Genomic DNA, 23764 nt, shown 5'->3' on the forward strand with positions numbered 1-23764 from the left:
TATTTGCCATCGTGAATTTATGTTGTTTGTATTCTCTTGAGTAATGACTAGATTTCTGTAGAAACAAATGTTACTTGACATATACCCAAGCGAGTCTGTAACACCACACACAATTATAAGTATTCTCAAAGAAACAACGCAAAGCTTTTCCTTCAATGCAATTTCACAAATTTGAACAGAAATAAAAAGTATCATCATAATCATTTGGGCACTGGCATGGAAGTTTTCTGTTCTCAATATCATCGGAGGTGTTAATAGCATTACTCTCACTATTACAGAGGTATAGTATATATAGTAACTCTTAGTGCATGCCTGTGTGTACATATAAATTAAATACTGGAAAGCAACTCAGCTCTCATGTACTATTCTTTCTCATTAAATCTTTTAGAACATTTTACAAATGAGATCTCTAACATTTTTACAGAGAAGGAAACTGTGCCTAAGAACTGATTTTCCGAAAGTCACTGAGAATCAAGGATAGTAGAAAATGATCAAAGCTAATGATTTTGGCATAATACTGCAGTACCAACTGCAGCATCCTGACCACTATTCTGATGTTCTGAGTTTCCATGTTTTGTTTACATTCCTTATCAAAAACTATTGGAGGACCTGTTGAGAGAAAGCTAGAAAGACAGCAAATTTTAAGAGAAGGATCTTAGCATGAAAGGAAAAAATTCCACAAACTGTAAAAGCTACAGGCAACCAAGTATGAAGACAGATGCTGATGACCTAGGAAAGCATTTACTGAGGGGAATAAAATAAAATAAAAAGTTATATCAACAAAGCTAGTTTGCAAGGGAGGAGAGGGGTCATCCACTGAGAAATTCCTCTGATACCTGAAAAAAGATACAGCAGATAGACAAGGAAGACAAGTGTATAGGATAGCAGCAATAGCACTAGGATGATGAGAACTACAAATCTGATTCTTCTAGGCCTGGAAGGAAAGACCTTTTTATCTCAATAGATTTAAACTGTGAACTTCACCCCTGAGAAGTATGATAAGCACCAGGACTTGCTGGAGATGAAAAGGCTGTTTGCTAAGGGCTGGGCTAACAACGTCAACATAAGGAAAGAAAGATTTATCTGATTCCTTGTGGTGCACACTGCCCCATTTCATGATCTAAACTTTCTCATATTTGGGCTGTGCTTTGCAGACGTGGCAATTAGAACTTAAGATTCATCTCAAGTGGGTTTGAGGCTACACATGGGAAATTCTCCATGGTTCTAAGGCAGCAGCCCTTCACACTCTGAAGATATGGTAGTTTATTAAGCCAGACTGCACACTGCATACAAGGCTGTTATCACATTCCTCTATCATCTCTGTCCTTTTACCCCGAGCTTCTGAACTCAGAAAAGAAAACAGGGCACAGGAAAATCAAGGAAGCTGAGATACAATGATAACACCATGGAAGGTGACTACTGCAGCACTTTGGAGGATACTCATTTATTATTCACAATTTGAGAATTCCTTTGACATGTTATACATTACAGGCAGACACCAGAGAAATGGAAATAAAAAAACAGAGTAAAAACCTGTTTCTAGCTTAAGGCGTGTTTTAATTTTCAGCTCTGCTGATATCAGCAGTTCAACTTCTATAAATTTTTCTGACAAGTCATAACTAATTAAAACTAAAGAAAATATGTAAGAATGATTTGCATTTATTTCTGAAGTTAGAGCAATTAATCTGTTTAGGTGGGACTATATTGATAGCCATTTCTGTTTCATTTCTTTACTGGTAACTCTTGTAAATATTTTTTTCTTTTTGTGCTGGTTTCAAGCTATTGCCAATAGGCAAAAAGCTATTGCCAATTTCTAATTCAGTGGGTAGCAAAAATGAAAAGCAACATATAGACTTTTGGGGCCTGAAACATAGTTATTTGCTTACGGGTTGGTTTGTGAAACACCAACAGGTAGCAGCACTGAAAAGAAATGCATGAAGAACCTAACCTATACACTATGTACTCTTACCTATCTGATCCATCTTAGATCCAACTTTTTAAAATCAAAATATTATTGAAGATGTTCAGAGGCCTGAGGAAGAAAAGCATCTCCCTCTACGGTAGCTAGTCCTGGTTTTCTGTCCTTTGTACTCGTGTAAGAATTCCTTTTTTACTTTCGGATGTTGATTCAGTGATAATACCTGCTCAGGCATTCAACTCATTTACAGTAACAGCACTTCTATGGACTGCACTTACAGTCACCATGTACAATGCTAACTTCGCACTTTCTCAGGTATCATTTCTCAGGTTACACCTTGTCTTCTTTACAGGATGATATTTCATGGAAGGGCAGTAGTAACTTGCAATACTACATAACCAGAGCAAGCATGCCACTTCAGTGTAAATGGAGGCAGGAACTATGTAGCTGTTTCCCACTCAAGTTGGGTTGCGAAGAGGGGGTTGCAACCTGACCTTTTTTAATGCCACTTCAGACGCACTAGAGCAACTCAGACAAGGTCTGGTATGTGGTGTGCTTATTTGCAATGTTAAAGCCTTAAAGTCAGTTTACTGGCCTGCTACAGACATCTTGTGCAATATGGTTGGAGATAAGAATTTTGCACATAACAGGGAAGAGAGATAAACAGAAACTTCTGCAAGGGAATTCACACTGGGACGGGATGAATTACACTCTGGAGGTTGCTCTCTTCCGAAATAGCAGCAATGCCAAGAAAATCTAATATTTTTTTCACTCATTTTTGATCTGTAACACAGGAAAAATGTTAATTTGCATCATAGGCATGGGTGAATGAACACATTACAACTTTCATTTCATACAGATGCCACTGAACTCATTGTGTTCCAGATCTATAGATAACCAGGTCTCTGCTTCTGTGGGTATTAAAATATCTTGTGGCATAAGACTAAGAAAAAGGAATCTCCAAAGGGGTACTATCAGAAAAATGTCCTTTGTTCCAACTCCAGAATATTCTCCATCACTGGGCAATTTTCAAAAGGCCAGATCTTTGAGAAAAGTGGGCAGAGGGGAAAAATAAAACTGTAAATATTTTTGTGAAATGAAACCTTTGTCCTGAAGAAATAAAAGGAGAACAGATGATAAGCATTCTCTAGGGAGTTGTTCTTCCTTGAAAGTAAGGTAAACTTTGTCTACTTTCAGAAGTCAGCAGTCTCAATTTATTAAAGTAAGAGAATGTACAAATCTTACTGGCAGTGTTGGGTGAGTGTGCAGAGTCTCTGCACAAACCCTTACCGGCCAGGAAATTTACAATACCCGCTGGAGCATCCATGGTAGACTGTATATCTTGTGACAAAAAATATCACCGGCAAAACAGTGCTTCACAGTGCATAAAATTCATAAATGTTCTCTTGCACCTACATGAACTGTTCTCTGAGGGTTCAATCATTTGCCAGCTCCCTGAAAAGTGCTGTGTAACTTCTGAAAGAGGTCTCTAACAGATAACAAAATAGGCAGAAAGAGGTAATGTGTTTTGTAACCTCAGAGAGAGAGGGACAAACTATGCAAATGTGTACATCTATATATTAACAGTTGGGGATATCATAAAAATGACATATGCTCTCATGCATTTTCCATCAAACTAACAAATTTTGACAAATATATCAACCATTCTTTAAGCATCTGGATTAATATTATGATTCTTTCAGGATAAAAAAAGGACATTTCTAAAATTCAGTACTTAGAAACAGCTCTATTGTGAGGAAGTTCTTTCATCTTTCCTCTGATTCCCCAACAGAAGGTGGTTTTAGTTTCATATTGCCCTGGCAAATTTTTAATGGGACATCCAAAAGCAGGTATTTCTGGTTAGGCAAAAAGTAGAAATTTGAGATATTACATACAAGTGAACAAAACATTAAAAAATTATCTATGATAACATCCTAAAAAAAAACAAAGTGAGAAGAACACAGACAACAATGAACTGAGTTATGTAGCATCTGATCTGCAACATAAAAGCACCTCCAGATTAAAAAGGTATTTGGCTGCTCAGGTTTTCATAGAAATTGCAACATTATTCTAGACAGAATAAACTGTAAACAGCCCCGCTTTCATTAAAAAGCCTTCATAAGTACAATTCCCAAACAAACAAAAAGGCATCTTCCCTAGGTTTGCTTTCTAAAATTGCAGGAAATTATTACAACATAATGTGTTTTCTTTGTATAGCAAAGAAATTCTATTGCAGCTCTTGTTCTGTCTTGCTTGCATGTGTACAGATACTGCATCATTTTGTTGGCTGTCCACTTGTTCATACTCTTAAGCCTTTTTTCTCTCTGATTAGTACTTTGTCAGAACATAAAAAGAAGTCAAATAGCAACAAAGAATCTACTGTAGCTTCAGAATCCAGTCAGTAGGGAAAAAGGTGTAATATTCTGGTTTTTACGTTTTTTTTCTTTAAAATGAAAACTGTAAACACCAACAGAACCCAGAAGGTGATCCAAGCAACTCTTGGGTTCTGCTGGACTGCATATTTGCTATAGCCCTGTGGCTGTCTCCTGACTTACATTTCCCTGAGGGTTTTAAGCTCTGCCTTATGAGGGTGCATATTTAAAGGCTGGAGCTTTAACACTGTGGATTGTTACTGAGTAAAGGCACAAGTTCAGGCCCAAGAAATAAAAGTTTAACTGGTCATATGATTAATTATCTGGACTGACACTTTAATACCTATTTCCTCTTCTGAAGCCATAGAATATTGTTGACCTGAATCACTCACATGCCGAGACTGTATACTGCTGCAGTCTATACAGGTAGGTAGGGACAAACTATGAAATCTTATGCTTGTGCAGGTCCTGAAGATTTCAGTCAAAGTGAATAGGTGTAAGTGTTAATATTTAAAGGTCCACTTCACTGCTGTAGTCTTTTGATCTTGTAGCTCTGCTGAGGATAATGGAGTAGGGGAACATTCATGCAATAGTGTACTTGGGCTCAAAGAGCAGAATTATGTTGTTCTGTGTTATGAAAACAAGGGAAGAAAACATCTACTGAGATTTTTGTGAAATGAAACCTTTGTCATGAAGAAATAAAAGGAGAGGATGACTGGATCCAAAGATGCCTGCAAGAGAAATACAGCTTTGCAGTGACAGATACAGCTACCACTGACTACCCCTTTCAATGTGACAGCGAGATTTGGGCTTACATCATTCCGCAAAACATTACTGAAAACTCTCTTAAGGCAACTGCTGTAGTTTTTTTCTTTAAATAACATAACAAACAAATAAAACCCTCCAAGAATGCCAGCCTTTATAGAATTATTAAATCCAGAGGTAAAAATAGCAGCTATCTTGTGTTGAGCATTGATTCTTTTTAACAGCTGATGCTCGAAAACATGAGTTTTCAGAAGTGCAAACTTGTCACAGACATAAGAAAAGCCTCTTCTGCCTACCATCTCTCAGCTATTTCCTAGAATAGAAAGCAACAGAAATTCTATTTCTGAATAGGAATAGATGATAAATAGGAAAGTTGTAATCTAGTTAACTGGATATTGTGAATGCACTTTATACATGTTTCACTGATATTTTACATATAGATTGTATCACAAAGAAAAGGTCCCAATAAAGGGCAGTATTTATAGTGACAATGCTTTTGCCTTTAAGATAAATTTCTTGTGATGATTTTAGTTAAGCTGCCATTGTTTGAATTATATGGGCAAACTGGAAATTGCATTTCTGGAGTCTCTATGCATAGAAGTTTTATGCGAGATGCTACAGGAAGCGCATACTTTCTTTTTCTATCTCCTTAGGTCAAATAAAAACATAATGAACAACAGGCCTTTACCTTAAAGGACACCTTTTTCAGTTCCTTCCCCTACTTTCCCCTGCCAAATCCAACTTAGGGTAGTCCAAACGCTGCCTTCTGCTGTTGGTGAAGTTCCTGCTCACTGCTCTTGGGGAGGTAATAAGAAAGCAGCAAGTACTTACTGCTGCATACCTATATCCAAAGTGTGACACTGCCCCATTAGAGATTGATGAGAAGTTCTCACCGACTTATAAATCTGTGTAGGTAAATAACTTACACTGACATGCAGTCCTTAAAGTATAACCCAGTATTTTCCACTGGTAATAAACACATGTAATACTGATTCCGATTAAAGTATGCTCAAAACCATAAAACATCTACTTCATCATGAACCACAATTTTAACAGTGTTATTCAAAAGCATGTCTTGATGTAACTATCTTGCACTGAAATGAACATGGCCATGGTCTCCCACATGAGATCACAGTCCAATACTCAATGAGTTTATTTGAATCTTAGACTCAAATACAGAAATACACAACAGTACACTTCTTTTATTTCAGGAACAACCCTCTGGCTTTTGCTATAATGGTCCATCATGATCCAAGTGGAATTGATACACTCATCTGTGAAAGGCTGGAGTCATTACTTAAGGAATATTTTTAATTTATGAATTACTCCTTCAAATATTATTATTTTTTTAATATTGATAGATATTGTATTGATCTCTTTTGGAACAAGAATATGAGGGCCATGAATCTAGCTCGAACAAATTGCGTGACTTGATTTTTTTTTTTTCTGCTGTAATTATAGTTAAAACATTGGAACAGATTCTTTAGGAAGTTTATGCAGTCTCCTTCCCTGCAAGGTTTTACAAGCAGATAAAAAAATATCTGTAAAGAATAGTTTAAAGATCTCTCTATGTACCGTATGTACCAATGATGGAGTTAATGCTTCTCAGTCATTACAGATGAGTAGTGATCTGTAAGATCTCAGAAGGTGTTCCATGGCACTACCGCAAAAATATAACTGTAAAATAAAGCCACCCCCCCACACACACACACGAACAAAACCACATCATACACACATACACAAAAGCTCAAGAGGAAAGCTACAGACAAGCATTTAAAGTTTACTTTCATTTTCATCAGGTTGTAAAATGGAAACCATGTGGCGATATTCAACCAATATTAAGGCTGATCTGGGGTCTTTTTGGAAAGGATGTATGGTTCTTTGATTCATGAAGTGTTCAGAAACACCTGGCTAGGTGACTCTGAAGGCCCTTTTCCTTCTGGGCCTATTCTGCTATGAATTCCTGATTGTACTTTTTAGGCACACTTTGTTAGGAGGGGCACGAAGCAACACATTATCATCAAGGAAGCACTGAAGGACCTGCTCTTGGTATCACATATGTAAAAGTAAGCATGAATTCAACTTTCTATGCCCCTTAAACTCTTATTTTCTCCTTTAAGCAATTAACCGGCAATAACCTTGACAGTACCCACTCAGTGCTATTCACCTAGAAATAGACTAAATTGCCAACATCTTTTTCATTAATCCACTTTTTAAAAACATTCCTGAATGTATGAAGTATAAATGCTAAAATAAAATGGAATATAAAAATAAAATGCAGTATCTGATCATTCATAGTTTGCAATACGTTGTATACACCATGTCCTTGATATCAGCCAGTTCAGTGATGACAGATTACAGATCTTCCCCTCTGTCAAGAAACACATGGAAATTGTTCTGTCCAATGAGACATCCCAGACCAAAGAGAGACCCATTTCTTTGAGATTTATGGTTTTGATTTACCTTCATTGTCCCTTAGAGTAAAGTTGGGATTCAAAGAAAGCCCTTCATCAAGGGAAAAATGGAATCTTGCCCCATTTGCAGAGTTATCTTTGTCAGTTGCAGTGATAGTCTGAATTACCTGAAATAAAAATCAACAGTGAATGTGTTGAAATTTTAACTTGGCCCAAAGAGTACCTGACCTCAGTACGATGCTCGAACTTAGCCTATTTTAATTTTCTACTTGACTGCTGCTAAAGTCAACTGATGAAATGACTGGGCCATTAGCTTGATTCCTCTAGCATGAAGTATTTTAGGAACCACACTTCAGAGCTACATAAAAGCATCTAAAGCATCTATACTTTCTGATACTCTGATGTGGTGAGGACCTGGTACAGAGATTTTCACCATCTGCATTGCATCCTGGTGAGTTTCAGAATTATCATTTACTTAAACATCTGTTTTTATGGAGACAAAATTCAGGCTGAACCAGGATGGTCTATGTGGAGCGTCATCTGCTTGCCATCCCAGTAATTAGATGCACTTCAGTATTGGCTAGGAAAAAAATGGCAGGTATATAATACCAGCTCTCTGTTTAAAATTCCTTTTAAGAATCAGTTTTAAATTGCCGCAGAACAGAACAGGAAGAACAGCAGCCACTCCTGGTTTTAGTTTGGTTCGCTCGAAAGGAACAGAATTAGACACAGCAACCATGCACGCGGGAAGTATTTTTGAAAGGTAGGACATTTGCCTTTGAAAGCTCTGGTGGTTTTTAAAATTTACTTTCAACTAAAACTGAGCTAAGCTTTTGGAATGTGTGACCAAGCAATATTTCTACCTCTGCTTTCATTTTCATTCTGGGTCTGGAAGCTCAAGTGCTAAAGTAGAATTTAATAAAAGTTGTTCTTGTGATATAGGCAGTGAAGCCCACACAGACTGCTGCACAGAGCTGATAGATATCCTGAGGGAAACGTAAAAGGGGGAGGGAAAGTGCTCTTTTCATGAGGATTTTTCTGTTCCATGTTCAGCTATAGTCTGTCTGGACTGAACCTGAAGCATAAACAGCACGGGCTCAAGTGGTTTGGTCTGTTTTAAAACTAAAAGACAGCACACAGTTCTCTACCTCCATTCACGTAAGAGAAGCAAAACAAATACATTTTAAAGCCAATAGAGTACAATGCTTATTCCATTGACTATATACAATATAGTACATTATATTGACTATACACACCTGAGACAATTAAAAATACTGATGAAAATTGCTAAGAATGTTTTAAAAGTCTGCTGAACTGTAGCAGACTAAGATCAATCTGAAACATCTATAATCATGCAGTTTACCAAAGTCATGGCAATATCGGTGAAAAAGTTTGGCAAAAGCCAATTGTTCACTATTGAATTTTGCAAAGGTGGTGTATCTGTTATTGCAACAACTACCATGTAAAAACTGAAATGTAAGATTATCTTAGCTAGATATATTTAGTTAATAATGTTGAAATGTTATGAGGCAAAGCAAGACAAAAAAACCAGACGGAAGAATATTTTCAAGAGAATCAGTTTCCGTTATTACTCAAATACTAAAACCACTGTTAAATACCATACATAGCTGTAAACAATTCAGGTAAGACCTTAAAAGAAAGATATGTCCTTGTTTGTAAATCCTCAGTGCTGTTTATCAGTGATATATAAGTCATTTTGCCATGCACCTTCAGCTTTTATTTGACAGCCTACTAGATAAACTTTTGTCCTGTTGCCCTCTCTTGCATAAAACGTTCAGTGACATTTTACAGAATCTTGCTTCAAGAACATGCCATTTTGCAACAAAAATACCTTTGATCAAGGCCTCAGTGCCTCAAGACTAGTATAAAATTTATTTGTTTTTAAGACTAATTCAACAAAATATACTGTCTACCTTCCCTGCTTTCACACATGGAAGATCAAGTATCCCCTGAATTCACCAATGTATGTAAAAAGTATAGCAGCAAATGGTATAGAAATCATGCTTTTCCATGTGGAAAATAGACATTGTATGTGTAATAGGACAGGTCAAAATATTTTTGACAGAACTGTTTTTAAACAGAAAGATCACACTCTTTCAGAAAAGGCTCCTGCTTTAAAAGGAAAAGATTCCTAGGACATTCATTCAGAGGTGAGGAACAAAAGTGTGTGTCCTCTTGACGCCCAATGTGCTGTTAACCCTTTTCTAATTAAAAGGTCAACTAATTAATTGCCTATTAGCAGATGTTAACATGCACCTTACCAAAGCTGATTCAAATAAAAATGTAGACGCAGAACCTCAGCTGCTGTAGAGCTCAGTTGATAGCACTGAAGCGATGAAAATGAAGGGTTATGCTATTTTTTTTAAAGGCAAGAGTTGGAGAGAAAAGAAAACATTTCAAGAACGGAGGAGAACTAATTGAAGAGGATAGAGAGTAGGTGCTAAATTCTACTCAGATCCTTTTCAGAACTGAATCAATAAACAAGTAAATATACACATGACAAACTTACAGCAGAGGTGTTCCTTGCCAGCTACACTGATTTCCTTTGGCTATTAGAAATAACAGCATCCAGGGTGAGGCAGCTCATGCTAGCAGCACAATATTTATACACCCTGATTCTACAAAAAGTTGTTTGTGTGTGTGCATGTGCACATACACACACCTGTGTGTTAATTTACAGTGATGGATAGAGTCAGGGAAATGACATTTCACTACTATCACACCTTTTTCTATTGTTCCTCTGAAAAGCACAGAGAAAAAACGTTATCTTTGGAGAGCTATAGCAAATATGACTAGCAGATCTAGTCAGATATTTCAAGAGGTTCACACTCTGCCAGGACAAACACTGAACTTGGAAACATTCAGTAAACTGTCAATGCTTCACTCTTCACTTTCCAGAACAAAGCATTTAAACTTTCTTTTACATTGCTATTTGCTCCCATTGTCTTAAAAATAATAAAACAAGTTGCATTTGAAGCAGAGGAAAAATTCATTTGTAAATACATGTTGTGGAAGATTGCAAAATTTCATTTTCCTACATTGGCTAAGTTTCACAATCATTCACAAAATAGTATATTTCTAGAAGTCAGAGTTCTCCAAGACTGGATACCATCTGAGATCAAATCACAGCTGCTTTATCTACTTTAATATTTTATATCTATCAGGCTTCACCTGGAAGCTGTTGGAGATACTTTAGTTTATCTTCTCAACAAGGTGACTGCTAAGGGAGTAAAGCTGTCGCTTCAGTGTGGAAATGATCATCTTCTCACAAGCATTTTCTGTTTGACATGCCTTAGGGGGTTCATTTAAGCACTTAAGTCCTTAAATTTTATTGGCTTTTTTTTTTTTAAAGTAAATAAATTGAACTGTGTAGGGAAAAAGAAGGAGGAGACAGAGGCTGTGCAATTAAATGATAGTGTGATTTCTTTCCATAGAAGCCTCTTCTGAAAATAAACAAGCAAACAAAAAACCTCTTCCAATGACAAACTATTGGTTAGTTTATTTTGCACATAATAGATGTGCTGAGGAAAGAAATAAGGACTATTACAGGGCAGTGCAGGGCTGAAGCTCAACCTCAAAGCACTAGTCAAGGAGAAGTACCCGGCAGACAGGATTTCTTCTTTAGTGATAAATCTTATTAATCATTCTCACAAGATCATGGATAACTCAGAGTAAATACTGCCTTTTCAGTGATTCAGAACCATCCAGCTAGGCAACTTTTTAGCATATGGAACACTTGTCTTGTTCTAGAATCTTTGTTTATTTACCCCTCCTTACTATTTGTTGAACACTGTCATTTTCTTGCTTAAACCAGACAGTAAGGTCTTCTGAGTAAGAGCCAGGCACTTTTGTGTTTTCTTTTTGCTTTTTGTACAGTGCAATGGTATCACAATCTTTTCTGAAGCCTTGCGCAATGCAAAGAAAAATTAGTGCATGTCATGTACGTTATGGAGTCCTGTTAGTTTAAGAACACAACAGCATGCTGATCCAGCCTTTCATATTAAACTACTGCTCGTAGAGTCCTTCGTGGTAGCATTAATCTTGGGTGTTAAACTGCAATGCTGCAGAGGTCAGGAGTCATTCACACTTGCAACAGTAGCTCAGAAAGAAATACAGCACTGACCCAAATCAGGAGCAAATGCTATTATAATAAAACTTATTTTATCCTTTAAACATCTCATAAATTTCCATTTGCAAAGCTACTATTGGAGAGTTAAAACTTTGCTAGTAAGAAACATCAGCTACTCACCACCACCAACGCTCTCAGCAAACAGCATTTCTGAGCTAGTTTCCTGCACGCTTTAGCTTATTATTAATTACAAAAATTTAACAATTACTGTTAAATTATATAATTTTAAAAGTAATCAGAATATGTTGAATGCAATTGCAATTAACACTTAAGAGATTTTATCTTCTGTTTTTTTTTAAATTAGTCTTTTACAAGTTCTAATTCTTCTATATTTGGCTTTATTTGAGGTTTTCAGAACATTATTTCTACTTTAATAAGCATGTTAACAGGAGAGATTCAGTTGATAGACAGACCTACTTAGATTATCAAAGGCTTTGAGTGAGGTGTCTCAGTAACAGCACTGAAGAAAACTAGGCAGTCATGGGATAAGAGGGAAGGTCCTTGCACAAATAATTACTCAAAAGACAGGAAATAGGGTCTCTTCTGTAAATTGGCTATTCCACAAGGAGAGGAAGCCACAAAGATTCCCTGTTCCATGCAGATTTATGCTGGACCACTTGTTGGTCAGTTAAGAGTATGAATAATCAGCCCACCAAATCTACTTAACGATACTGAGTTCTTCAAGGAAGAAAAGAGAAAGGACTGACACTAAAGACCTTCCAATACTCAGTAGCCAGGCAATACAAAGAGACGTGAAATTCGTTACACATAGACATAAAGTCTTAACTTCACATACATGATGATGACCTCTGAGCTGACCATTACTTCTAATGATATCAGTGTTACGGCAGGCAGTTTTTTGCATTCAATGCTTACTAGTGGTTAAAAAGCAAAGCCACTGTTAGAAATTGCTAGGAAAGGAATAGAGAACAAAGCAAAGATCATCATATACTGTGAAGCATAAACTATAAGAATTATAAACCACTGCATACCTGCATCTTGACTCTTGATTCCCCATCTCAAGGTGAATAGAAAGGAATTGGAGAAAGTTTAGAGGAGGACAAGATGAATGATCAAAAGTCTAGAAGGGCTTTATCACAGCTTGTCCAAGTTAAGTAGGACTCTTCAGTCTGGACAAGAGACGGCTGAGGGGCAATGTGCCTGAGATTTATGAATGGCATAGAGATAATAAATAGGGATCAACTGTGCTCTCTTTCTCAACACAAGAACTGGTAAATATCGATTAAAGGCAGCATGGGAAGATTAAAAAAGAAAAAAAAAAAAAAAAAAAGAAGGTGGTAGGTTTTCCACAAACATGCAATTAAACTGTAAAATTCCTTGCTGCATGAGGTAGAAGATATCAAAAGTTTGTTTGTTGTAGGAAAAGCTAGACAGATTCATATGAGTAGGTTATTAAAGGATTACTAAAAACACAGAATCCGTATTTGGATCAGGAAATGATCTGCAAATGATCTGACACCAAGGAAATACATGGGGTAAGTATCATACATGCTTGCCATGTTCTTACACTGGTCTTTAAGTGTCAGCTTTCGGCTACTGTTAGAGTCAAGGTAACTTTAGTTAGCCTATAGTCTGCTAAGTACAGCATTTTTATAGTCTTAATGTTAAAAATAGAACTATGCCATTACGCATTTATGTACACTTTATGTGCGCTTTTAAAGATTTGATGAGAAAACTGTTATTACTAGTAATATATTCCTCAGGAAAGATAAGACCTCACAATTGCAACTTGCAACCTGTGTAATAATGCAAAACCAGTATAGGGTGCTGGGTAAAAGCTCAATCTATGCAGAAAAGCAAAGGCACTTGGTAAAATTGTCAAACCACGGACTGCAATGAAGTGCATCGATCACAGGAGCAGTGGCTGGAATGGGATTCAGCTATTCAGTCTCAGTTCTGACCCTCCCCATGCTCATAGCTGTGAAAAACCCTTCACCGTCTTTTCCATAATGACCCTGCACAGACAAGGGCAATCAACATGCAAAAAGTGAGGATGGCAGCCATGTTAACCAGCCATTTCACTGAGCTGTATTTGAAACCTTGCTACCATGTGGCACTTACTTAAATGACAGATGCTAAATCTGCTTCATCCATTTTCTTCAGGATAGTGGCCTGTCAAATTCCATCACCTACTTGACAAGATTCAAGTTTTGCCTGTCGTTACTGAAGATAGTTTGGGTATTTTTTTCAGCAACAAGAAAGATATATTGAACAAATTCCCAAATCTTCTCCCTTCTGCCTAATATAGTTAGGAAGTTGAATCAAATGTGAAATACGAAAATGAAATCAGAAAGAATTATGGTGTGTTCCCCAAATCGAACTTCTTACATAGTGGCATGCACAAATAAAGTAATTCTTCTTTCTCACTGCGAGAAAGATAACTGTCAGAGTTACCTGACCAGGCTTTACATTCTCACAGACGACTATATCATACTCTCTGGCGAGCTCCGGAGGGTTGTCATTGATGTCCAGGATTCTAATACCAACTGGAACGTGGCTCACTAGCCCAGGATTGTCTGCAAAATACACAAGGGGATATTAAGCCTTTTGAAATACTCAATATTCTGTGACATCTTCAATTTCAACATGGATTCTTAACAAAATAACTGGATGAGAACTAGATACAGCTGCAGAAATCTAGGCTGCAAGATACTAAAAGATGTTGTTTGCTGTGCTTCATTAACTGTTTTGAAAAGTAATCCCCCCAAAAAGAGTAGAAAGTATGGTATGAGTCTTAAGTCACTGTTATAGCAATAAAAATGCAAGTTACTCTGGAACAGAAGTGGGAGAAAGCTGTTGGAGTTACCACATACTCTCACACTGTACGGTAAGAAATGATCAATTGCTTTGTAATAAACGTGAAAGTGTCATCACAGTGTTGAATAAAATATAATATGAAAAATATTTAAACCTTTTTCTTTTTCTCAGTCCCTTAAAGAGTTTAGGAGATAAAATACCACAATAATAAGAAAACATGAAGGCATAGGCACATATAAATCTTTCCCAAGCTTGAGTTCAGCCTCCTCACAAGTTATGCTATTACACAAAGTAGTTAACGAGTCTTGCTTTACCAGTGGCATACCAGTAAGAAAACAAAGTTTAAGTAACAGCGTCTTAGGCTATGATGTATACTTCCGTGAAAGCTCACCCTCAAAAAGTGTTCACCCTCAAAAAGCACAATAAATAGAATCCTTTCACTGAGAATACACTTTCTCTGATAAAATGGGAGAAAAACCTCATTTTTTTAATCCATAATCTCCTTGTTCTTAGTAATAAAATTTTATTTTGTTGCAAGAATTATATATTAAAACTTCTTATAATCAGCTAAAATATAGCTTCTGAAGTTTCTGTAAGCATCAATTGGTTAGATGACAATCTTCATTTTACTTTTACCAGTTAAATGAAACTATCTGTAAAAGACAACAAAGTCAATCTTTCATCAACCAACAAGATGGAAGAACAGGGCCTTACAGATTGACATTTTAAAAGTGCATGTCCCTGTGCGTGTTCATGAGAAGAAAAAAAGAGAGAAACATTAGTAGTCTAAACCTCATTCGCCTTGGTTATTTTGATCTTAATTAATCCACACCATGTTTCTGTCAAAAAGGGTCATTTGTAAAATGCCTTAGATTTGTCACACCTTCAATGGCCTCTGCTCAGAATTCTGAAAAATATTGATTAGACACATATTTGGCTTCAAAGGCACCAGTAATGTAGCCTCCCAATGAAAGAATATTTGAGAAAGTTCAAGTTTCTTTTGACAAAGTGAGAGATTTATCCTTCTGTTTCCACCTGGGATACTAGTCAAAGAGCCTGGGGTTTAGAAGTTCTCTTCAGTTTTTTTCACATCCTCTTTTTTAACTAATATGTCTATGTTCACCTAATGATTTTTTTCACTTTTGGAACTTAATTATCCCCATAAAACAGGAATAGAAAGGAGATCAAAAAAGTCAACAGAAAAGAAGATTTAACTTACATAATACAGGAACCTCTATTCCCAATGAACATTAGCATTAGAAGTTAGAAGAACACACTCAGAAGACATTTATAGACTTGCAAATTCCATTTTCTTGCTGAAATTTTCCTTGACTGTTGGTATTTTCAGTTTTACCCTGAAACTATGAATATCTTTGTAACAGCTGAACTAAGGGACTAAAAGTAGGCTCTCTCAATTATATTCATGCAAGATTGAGGCTTTCCATTGCTATCTGGAAAACACTTTAATGGAAAACTTTGAGGAATGTTAAAATGCTAGGAATATATGAAGTGAAGGTGAGGAAGAATGACACTTGGCTGTTCACTAAGCAATTGGGAGAAAGGAACCATTCATCTACCTTTACTCTTATTACTGAAAGAAGCAATCATCTCTCCAGGAAACCCTTTGCAGTCTGAGTATTAACAAAAAAAGATGTTTCGTCCTTCCCTGGAAGTAGGTCATGAGATTGTACAGAACTGCACAAGCACTAGAGATTGAATATTTCTTATTGCTCACTGAAATACAGCTTACAAACACACTTAGGTAACTTCCTCTGTCAATATCATCAGACAATCCAATTGCAAAAATCCTGTAAATACAATTACAGAACATAATATCTAGCAATAGATGATCTAGAGATGATCTACGGCACAAAGGAGCTTTGTTCTTGAAGCTTTGTTCAGGAGGCTCTGCACAAAGTTTGTGAGATATGTGGACTAGAAAGTGGTATAAATTAAAAGAAGGACACAAAAGCATAGAAAGGACATGGTAGGCAGAGATGACAGTAAAGGGTTAAGGACGAATAAATCCATTTGGTAGTGGATTCATAAACTACAGTGAAAGGCAGAGATGACAGTAAAGGGTTAAGGACGAATAAATCCATTTGGTAGTGGATTCATAAACTACAGTGAAGGAACTGAAGGTTTTAATACCATAGAAATCCTGGAGAAGCTTTTGCCAGAAGGCAAAAAAAAGTTGTGATTATCAGATAACCAGAGGATCACTGAAAAATCTTAGTTGAAAGGGACTTCTGGAGGTCAATGGTCCAGTCCCCAGCTCAAAGCAGGGCCATCCTCAAAGCGATAAGGGGGCATAATACATCTAAAAGGAAGGGAGCAAAAAAAGCAGGAAAAGCACAGAGCAGAGGGTACCAGAGATAGAGAACTGTTCTGTAGGTCTGGCATGTTTGGAATAGCTACTGGGGAAGGAAAATCAAACTTTTTATTCCAATGTGTGGCAAAAAAAAAAAGGTAAATACTTTTTTTTTGTCAGTACAGTGTATCAGGCCTCTTTGCCCCATCTTTAATGTGTCCTCTTATATGCCTGTCACTATTACCCAGTGTGGTCTTACACTAGTCTGTTAAACTAGCATTATTTTCATAGAGATATAATGGAGATTCAGGGAGTTTACCTTTATTTGTTCTGCAGCTGTTTTGCAGCACAAAGAATTCATAAATACCTTACCAGTTCAATAGAGTTCTTAAGGCACAAGGTATTATCACTATCTTTCTGGAAGCAGTTACCTCATGGGATCGTTGAGATTTGGAGGCAAATTTCCATGTTGACAGCCTACTCACTACAAATTCCTAACAGGGAAAGTATTAACACCACTTACCAAAACAGTCTTAAAGTTTGCCAGATTGTGTATACTACATAGATGTGCATGCAAGACGATAGCATGATTTACAATGGGAAAAGAGAATGAAAATTAATTAAGAGGGACCTTACAAGCTTTTTTTTTTTTAGGGTTTGTTTTTTTTTTTTTTTAATAAAAGAAACTCCTATTTTTTCCAGGTGTACAACTCACCTGCAATCTCCAAACCACTCTAATAATGGTCCTCGTAGTAGTACATTTTTGTTAATTAGACAAATTTCTTGCAGCAGTTTGGCAGATTTCCAGTTTTAAGATAATCAGTGCTGACATATATTTCAGGCCTGCGTATTATAAAACAGCCAGATCCATTCTGTGTCCTATTAGCATTATGCCTCAAGAGTAGATTTTTCAAAGTGAATGCTCACTGTTTTAAGGGGTAACTGAAGCAGAAATATTGCTCTGATTCACCTACGCTAGGGACTTGCTTTCTTATGCTTGAGGCTCTTCCCAGAATAAGCAGTTCTTCTGCCAGAATACTAAATATCAGTAAAGTGAATGAATTCATTGAGTATCAGCCCCTCCACCAGCAAGTCCTCTGCAAGCTCACAGAAGTCCCTGTCAACAGCCAGTCTGAAGCCTTGAATCTTCTCTTCCATTAATTTCTGTGGGCAAACTTCAAACCCCCTATTTAAGAAGAAAGCTTGCTAATACAGCTACTGCTGTCTGAGACCGCCTTGTCATTTTAACAAAATTCCCATGGCCTTTATGAAAATAAATGCTACCTGAATGACCTTCAGAATAACAGTCCTGACATCAACAGTCTTCTGTGGGTTTGGTTTTTTTTGCTTGTTTTTCTTTTTTTTTTTTAAAGTTAGACTGGTATAGTTAAACAGTTATTGTTATGAAAGACGAGTGAATAATTTAACCCGGAGACAGCCTGAACTATTTTAGAAGTGAAGGATTTTACAAAAAAAATGGAATAATTTTACATGTTTTCATATCTAGAACAAAAATCTTCACCTAGCATAGGATTAGAATGCATCATCAATAGTAAATATTGATCTTAATCCATACCATAACAACTTTTTTTCCTCATTTTGACATATTTTCAAGACCTTATCAGGCAAGCCAATACCTAGGAAGTTCAACCAACTATCTATTCTGGTACTTTTTTAAAGAGAATTAGAAATCACTCATCACACTTCTCTAATAATGATTAGTTTTGACACATTAGAAGACTAAACATAGATCCAGGAAAGATAAAATATACTACAGAAACAGAACTAAAATGATGAAAGAATGTCTAGTATGTAAGTGAGAGAGGTAATATTCAGAAAATACTGGGTTTAATTCAGGATGGTGTATATGTAATAAACTAAATTTTCTGGCAAGGAGAAAATTATGCAGAATCTAGTAATAAGTATAATGTTCTATTCTGCTTTTTAAGGTAGTGGGTACTTTTAAATATTGTTACCTGAAGTTGGCTAGAAAATGTTTTATTTTTTCTTACAGCAAAAATTGACTTTTCACTGACAAATACAAACCTGAAGGCGCTGATCACCCCTCTTGGATCATGCTAGTAGTGGTAGCAGTAGTAGCAACAGAGCAACAGTAGGAACAATAGCACTGCAGCAGACTTAAAACATTTACACTTTGAAGCTGGCAACTCCTTCTGCCTTAATGCAAGCAAAAATCTGCAGCTCATAGACAATGCTGGTGCTCACCTCCTAGAGTAGATCAGGGCACCACAAAATATACTGGTTCTGTGGCCAGAAATGTCTGTTTTGAGATTCTGAGACTGATTCACAAAGCCCTGAGCAGGGAAATCCTGAAGGCTGCCTCTTCTCTGGGGACCCACCTTAGCAGCCAGGAAGAGCCATACCCTACACCATCTTCAGACGACAACGTAGGAGTACCTTCATCATACCTTTCCCCAGAGAAACAAAGGAGAAGGAAATCCATCATGCCTAGAAGCCAATGACTAACCCAAGATAAACAGCGAAATAAGCACTGAACTTGGAATTAGAAACATCACTTCTTGAGCAGGATGGAGAACCAGCTGCCTTTCGACAACTGGGTTTTTTTAAAAGTTTTGTATAGGCTTTCCTTAATGCATTATAAGTACATTTAAAACAATGGTAGATTCTGCTACAAATCATATTATTGTGATTTTATGGTCCATGAGTAAGCAACTTGCCAAGGCTGAAAATAAACTGTGTATCATTGGAAAGTTTGGACAGGGTACCAGTATTGTGTCTAGCTCTCACCATTAAAAAGATTTCATGTATCCAGTTTGTCATTACTCCATGAGCAAAAGAGTCTTAAAACTCAGACCTTGTAGTTTTTAAAATCTACTTTCATCTGGTCCACATTTAGGGAAACACTTTTGTGGCAGATTCTGCCTCTTGGAAAAATAAAGTAATTGTTACCAATACCAAAACTCTTTCTGAAACTGTGCTGGCAGGCAGAATGCAAGTGAGGTCAAAGATGAAGAATAAATGGGATTTTTTTCTTGGTGGGGACAGGGTTTCAGGTAACACTTTTATGTCTGGTTTTGTCATGTAGCTATAATCATAAAAGTAGCAAAACAATAGATAAGATGAAATTTCCCTGTACTGATGTTAAAAAAATTGAGTGGATTTCATTATTTAAGTGTACTTTGTATTGTTAAAAAAACATTAGTTTTGAAGAAAAAATTACAAACCAAAAATCACTATGAGAAAATTTTATATTTAGTGCAAGAAAAAATTCACTTTAAGGAAAATCTAAGACACAAAGCTAGCAACAAACTCATTGGTATTGAACAATCATCCTGCTGTCCACCAGACACAGAGGGTTAGGAGATTATAATACTGTAACAGCACTTTGTTCTGATTTAGAGTACTTTCTTTTAGATCCTGAAAAGGGTTCTTTTTCTAAAAATTAATTATTTGACACAAAGCATTAAAGTTATTCTTGATTATGGGAAAAAGTTCAAAATGAGAAAATAAAATGTCATCAATTCTTGGTCTTTCCTAATTCTTTCAATGCTGTATGCCAAGGAAGATATTACTCCATAGACTTACTTCCTTCAGGCAATGCACATGTTGTTTTCATGTGTTTCAAAATAAAGAGAAATGAATTGTGTATTTTTGTCTTGTTTTTTTTTTACTTTTTGTAAAAGAAATCTGTGTGCCTCTTAATAGCATTAACAGTTTATTCTGTTTACCTTACATCTCCACTCTATATTCTTTTCTCATTCTCAGTATGACAGTCTCATTTAGTGCTATCAGAAGTAACATATATTTTAATCTCCTACTGAAATCTTGGGAATGTCTTTTCTGCTGCAATGCAACCATAAAACATGAAAAAGAACTGGCAAATTCTTCTCATAACTTGCTGTTCACTGACGGCAATATGAGCTGGCAATATCCCTGTGCACCTAAAGAAAAGATATAACTGCACCTCACTATAATTATATACTTTATCTCTTTATTTAATGTAATTATAGGGCTGTCAATATTCAAAATCTCAAGGGGTTTTATATGTCAGTGCTGGGACTTATTATTTCCCTCAGTGCATCCTGTTTTCCTCTGAATTGTATAACTGTATCTTTCTGTTATTGTTTCTATTTGTACTAAAACTTAACTGATGAGAAAAACTATTTATGTTATAATCAGAACATGCACTTTCATGTTTTTACCCTAATTCTTGCAAGGTAACTGTTCCAAACTCTTATTCTTGTGAGCTGTCCTGCTTTTTCATATAATTTGATTCTGAACATGGTTTATTGGTCCTTCATGAAAATATCTCTGAAAGCTATTTCTTTGTGTAGTTTTTGTAATCACTGTATTTTCCTGGGATCCTTTCAATACCACATCACAGGGTATTGCATATTTTGTCAATGAGCTATTGCTCTAACTCAACACTTCGGTATCTTATTCCCTGAAGCTAGTACCAGGAATATGAATGGAGAAGCAAATATGGAAGACATATAAACAAAGACAAATATCTTTGGGTTTTTTTCCAACATCTGATTGTGTCTGTTAGCCTTGGAGATTTTTGTTTTGTCTGTAAAATCAATTGCCTAATGATGTCTTTTAAGTATTTTGATTTCTAATACACTGTGGTATCAAAGCTCTGTATGTGCAGTATCTTTTCATTTTTTAATGTCTCTTGCTAGCAGTTCTTAAAGTCTGGGGGATCTGACAGAACCTGGCAGGAACCCTATTATTTCAGTTCTCCTGTTCTCCACAGCCTCCCCACAGCTTTATGGATTAGGAACTCTTTATGGACCCTTCAAAATAAGTTTGCGCATTCATTGCATTCAAGTTGGTCCTTTAGGTAAATAGTGGAAAATGATCTGCTTTTCCATTCTCAGCCATTGCAGAACACTTTGGAGACACTCAGGAACACCACAACTTCATCCCAAAAAGATCGATGATCTAGTAAACCCAGAAATCTATTTTACACACTGGTATTCTTACCAGCTGCATACAAGAAACGTGAATAATTCCCAACAGAAAGTATCTTCTAAATCTCTGAAATGGAAACTTTTGGATCTGCCCTGAAAAAGCACTTATCTTGCTTTCAGAAAATCACATTTCTTATTACAGCCACAGATATTCTTATTATCCATCTAAATGTCCAGTACTTTATGAATCCCAGTAATCTCTTGATGTTAACATCATCTGAAAGCCATATCTAGAAGCTGGTTTGCTCTGTGCCTATTGAGCAGATACTGAACACTGTCAGTTCACTTGTTAGAATTAATATCTAAAAGTCTCCTGACACAGGAAACTAAGTAGAAATTCTAGTGAAAGCTATAATCCTCACTTTGATTTTCAAATCAAGACATTCTGTGATTCCTTCAATCATCAGTGTTTATTTCTCCCCACAGCTTTTATTCCTTCTTATTGAGCACAAAGACTTGAAGGATACTATTATTTGTCCTATTTGCCTACTGTTTTGAAAACTTTGAAGTACATGTTTATTTTTCTAACTGAAATTGGCTCTGGAACTGGCAGAAGTCGATCCTTTTATATTTTAGTGCCATCTTTCTCTTGCAGGGGCTGTGATTTGGGGGTTTGCTGTTAATGCTGCCATTGCTTTTGTTATCAGCACTACTACATGCTAGAGAGAAACCTTAACTGAATTGCCCACAATTATTTTTACGGCCACCTATTTTCTTTGAGAATACACCAGTACTTGTGAAAACCAGTTGTCCTTTTTTTTCCTCCGTGTTCAACACACAGTTCCCAATGTCACAATATCACAGAATGGCTGAGATTGAAAGGCGCATCCATAGATCAGCAAGTGCAACTCCTCTGCTCAAAGCTGGGGCCACTAGTGTACATCGCTCTGGGCCATGTCCAGTTGGGTTTTGAGTATCTCCAAGAACGGAGACTCCACAACCTTTCTAGGTGACCTGTCCCAATTTTTGACCAATCCCCCAGTAAAAACATTTTTCTTCTTATGTTTGAATGGAATTTTCTGTATTTCATTTTGTGCACATTGCCTCCTGTCATTTCACTGGATACTACTCAGATGAGTCTTTCCTCATCTTTGCTCATCTTTACTCATCTTCTTTACTCCCCCTATCAGGTATTTAAACACACTGATAAGCTCCTTCTGAGCCTTCTTATGTTCAGGCTGAACAGTCCCAGGTCTTTCAACCCTTTGAGCCTGCCATTTCAGACAATTTTCAATCCACTTCACCGTTCATTTATCTAGCCCATACTTCCATGTGCCTTGTTCTTAGATGAGTTTCTCTCAATCTTCCTTAATTCTCAGCAGCTAGAGCAGTTATTTGGGAATCTGAATCACTTCCTATCATTGTGTGCTATCATTACAAAGGATGCTAATTGACAAATCCTACACCAGTCCTTAAAATAGCTCAGCCTTAAGTTCTTCCGCTCCCAAAGGAACAACCATTCACTATGACTGTATTTCTTTCCTCTCAATCAGTCTTTCATCTGTTAGAAAACTTTGTGCACTTGCTCTGTATTTTCCTATTTCCATTACTCTTGTCAAAGACTTGGTCAAAAGCCTTTAATAGAGCCAAGCAAATTTTATCTCCTTCCTCTTTCAAATACTCTTTTATAAACCTTTTCAAAGAATTCTAACAAGCTAATGAAATGTGAATAATTCTATGTGAAACTGTATTTTATAATCCTATCACCATCAATTTGTAGTCCTTCCCCCTGTCCCAAACATAGTCTGTAGACCCTTCAATATAAAATATAGTATTATTTTATCATCTTTCTTATTCCCTAATACCACAAGGAGTTTTCAGGACGTACTAGTATGGAAACAAAGCAACAGGTTCAGTGCTGTGCCCTGGACACCAAAATCCCACTCTTCCTCACTGTATGTTGATGTTAAAGAACAGTGCACATTAAAGAAAAACAGGATTGCCCCATCCATTCTCATGGCAATGAACTCTGGTGTGATTTAGGAAATATCTGCAAAACCAGAAAAAACCGCTGTCATTACATCCAACATGGAAGGTGGTAGAACTTCCACTGATTTCAGAGGGAACATTTAATCAATGCAGAGTGTATGTTACATACTGA

The 23764-nt window shown here is 36.5% G+C and overlaps 1 protein-coding gene across 4 annotated transcripts in view; it reads right to left on the reverse strand.

Annotated features, from left to right (window-relative positions):
- Positions 1 to 23764, reverse strand: part of CDH18 (cadherin 18) — a 512714-nt gene that overhangs the window by 8719 nt on the left and 480231 nt on the right. For 3 of the 4 annotated variants that reach the window (XM_049823983.1, XM_049823986.1, XM_049823985.1), the window contains 2 exons: positions 14035 to 14156; positions 7519 to 7636 (listed from right to left, as the gene is read on the reverse strand). In XM_049823983.1, the coding sequence (XP_049679940.1) occupies positions 7519 to 7636; positions 14035 to 14156 (240 nt within the window). The remainder of the gene's footprint in view (positions 1 to 7518; positions 7637 to 14034; positions 14157 to 23764) is intronic. The other variant, XM_049823987.1, reaches the window with a different exon arrangement.

The sequence above is a fragment of the Accipiter gentilis genome, chromosome 20 (assembly GCF_929443795.1).
Source record: "Accipiter gentilis chromosome 20, bAccGen1.1, whole genome shotgun sequence".
NCBI lineage: Eukaryota > Metazoa > Chordata > Aves > Accipitriformes > Accipitridae > Astur > Astur gentilis.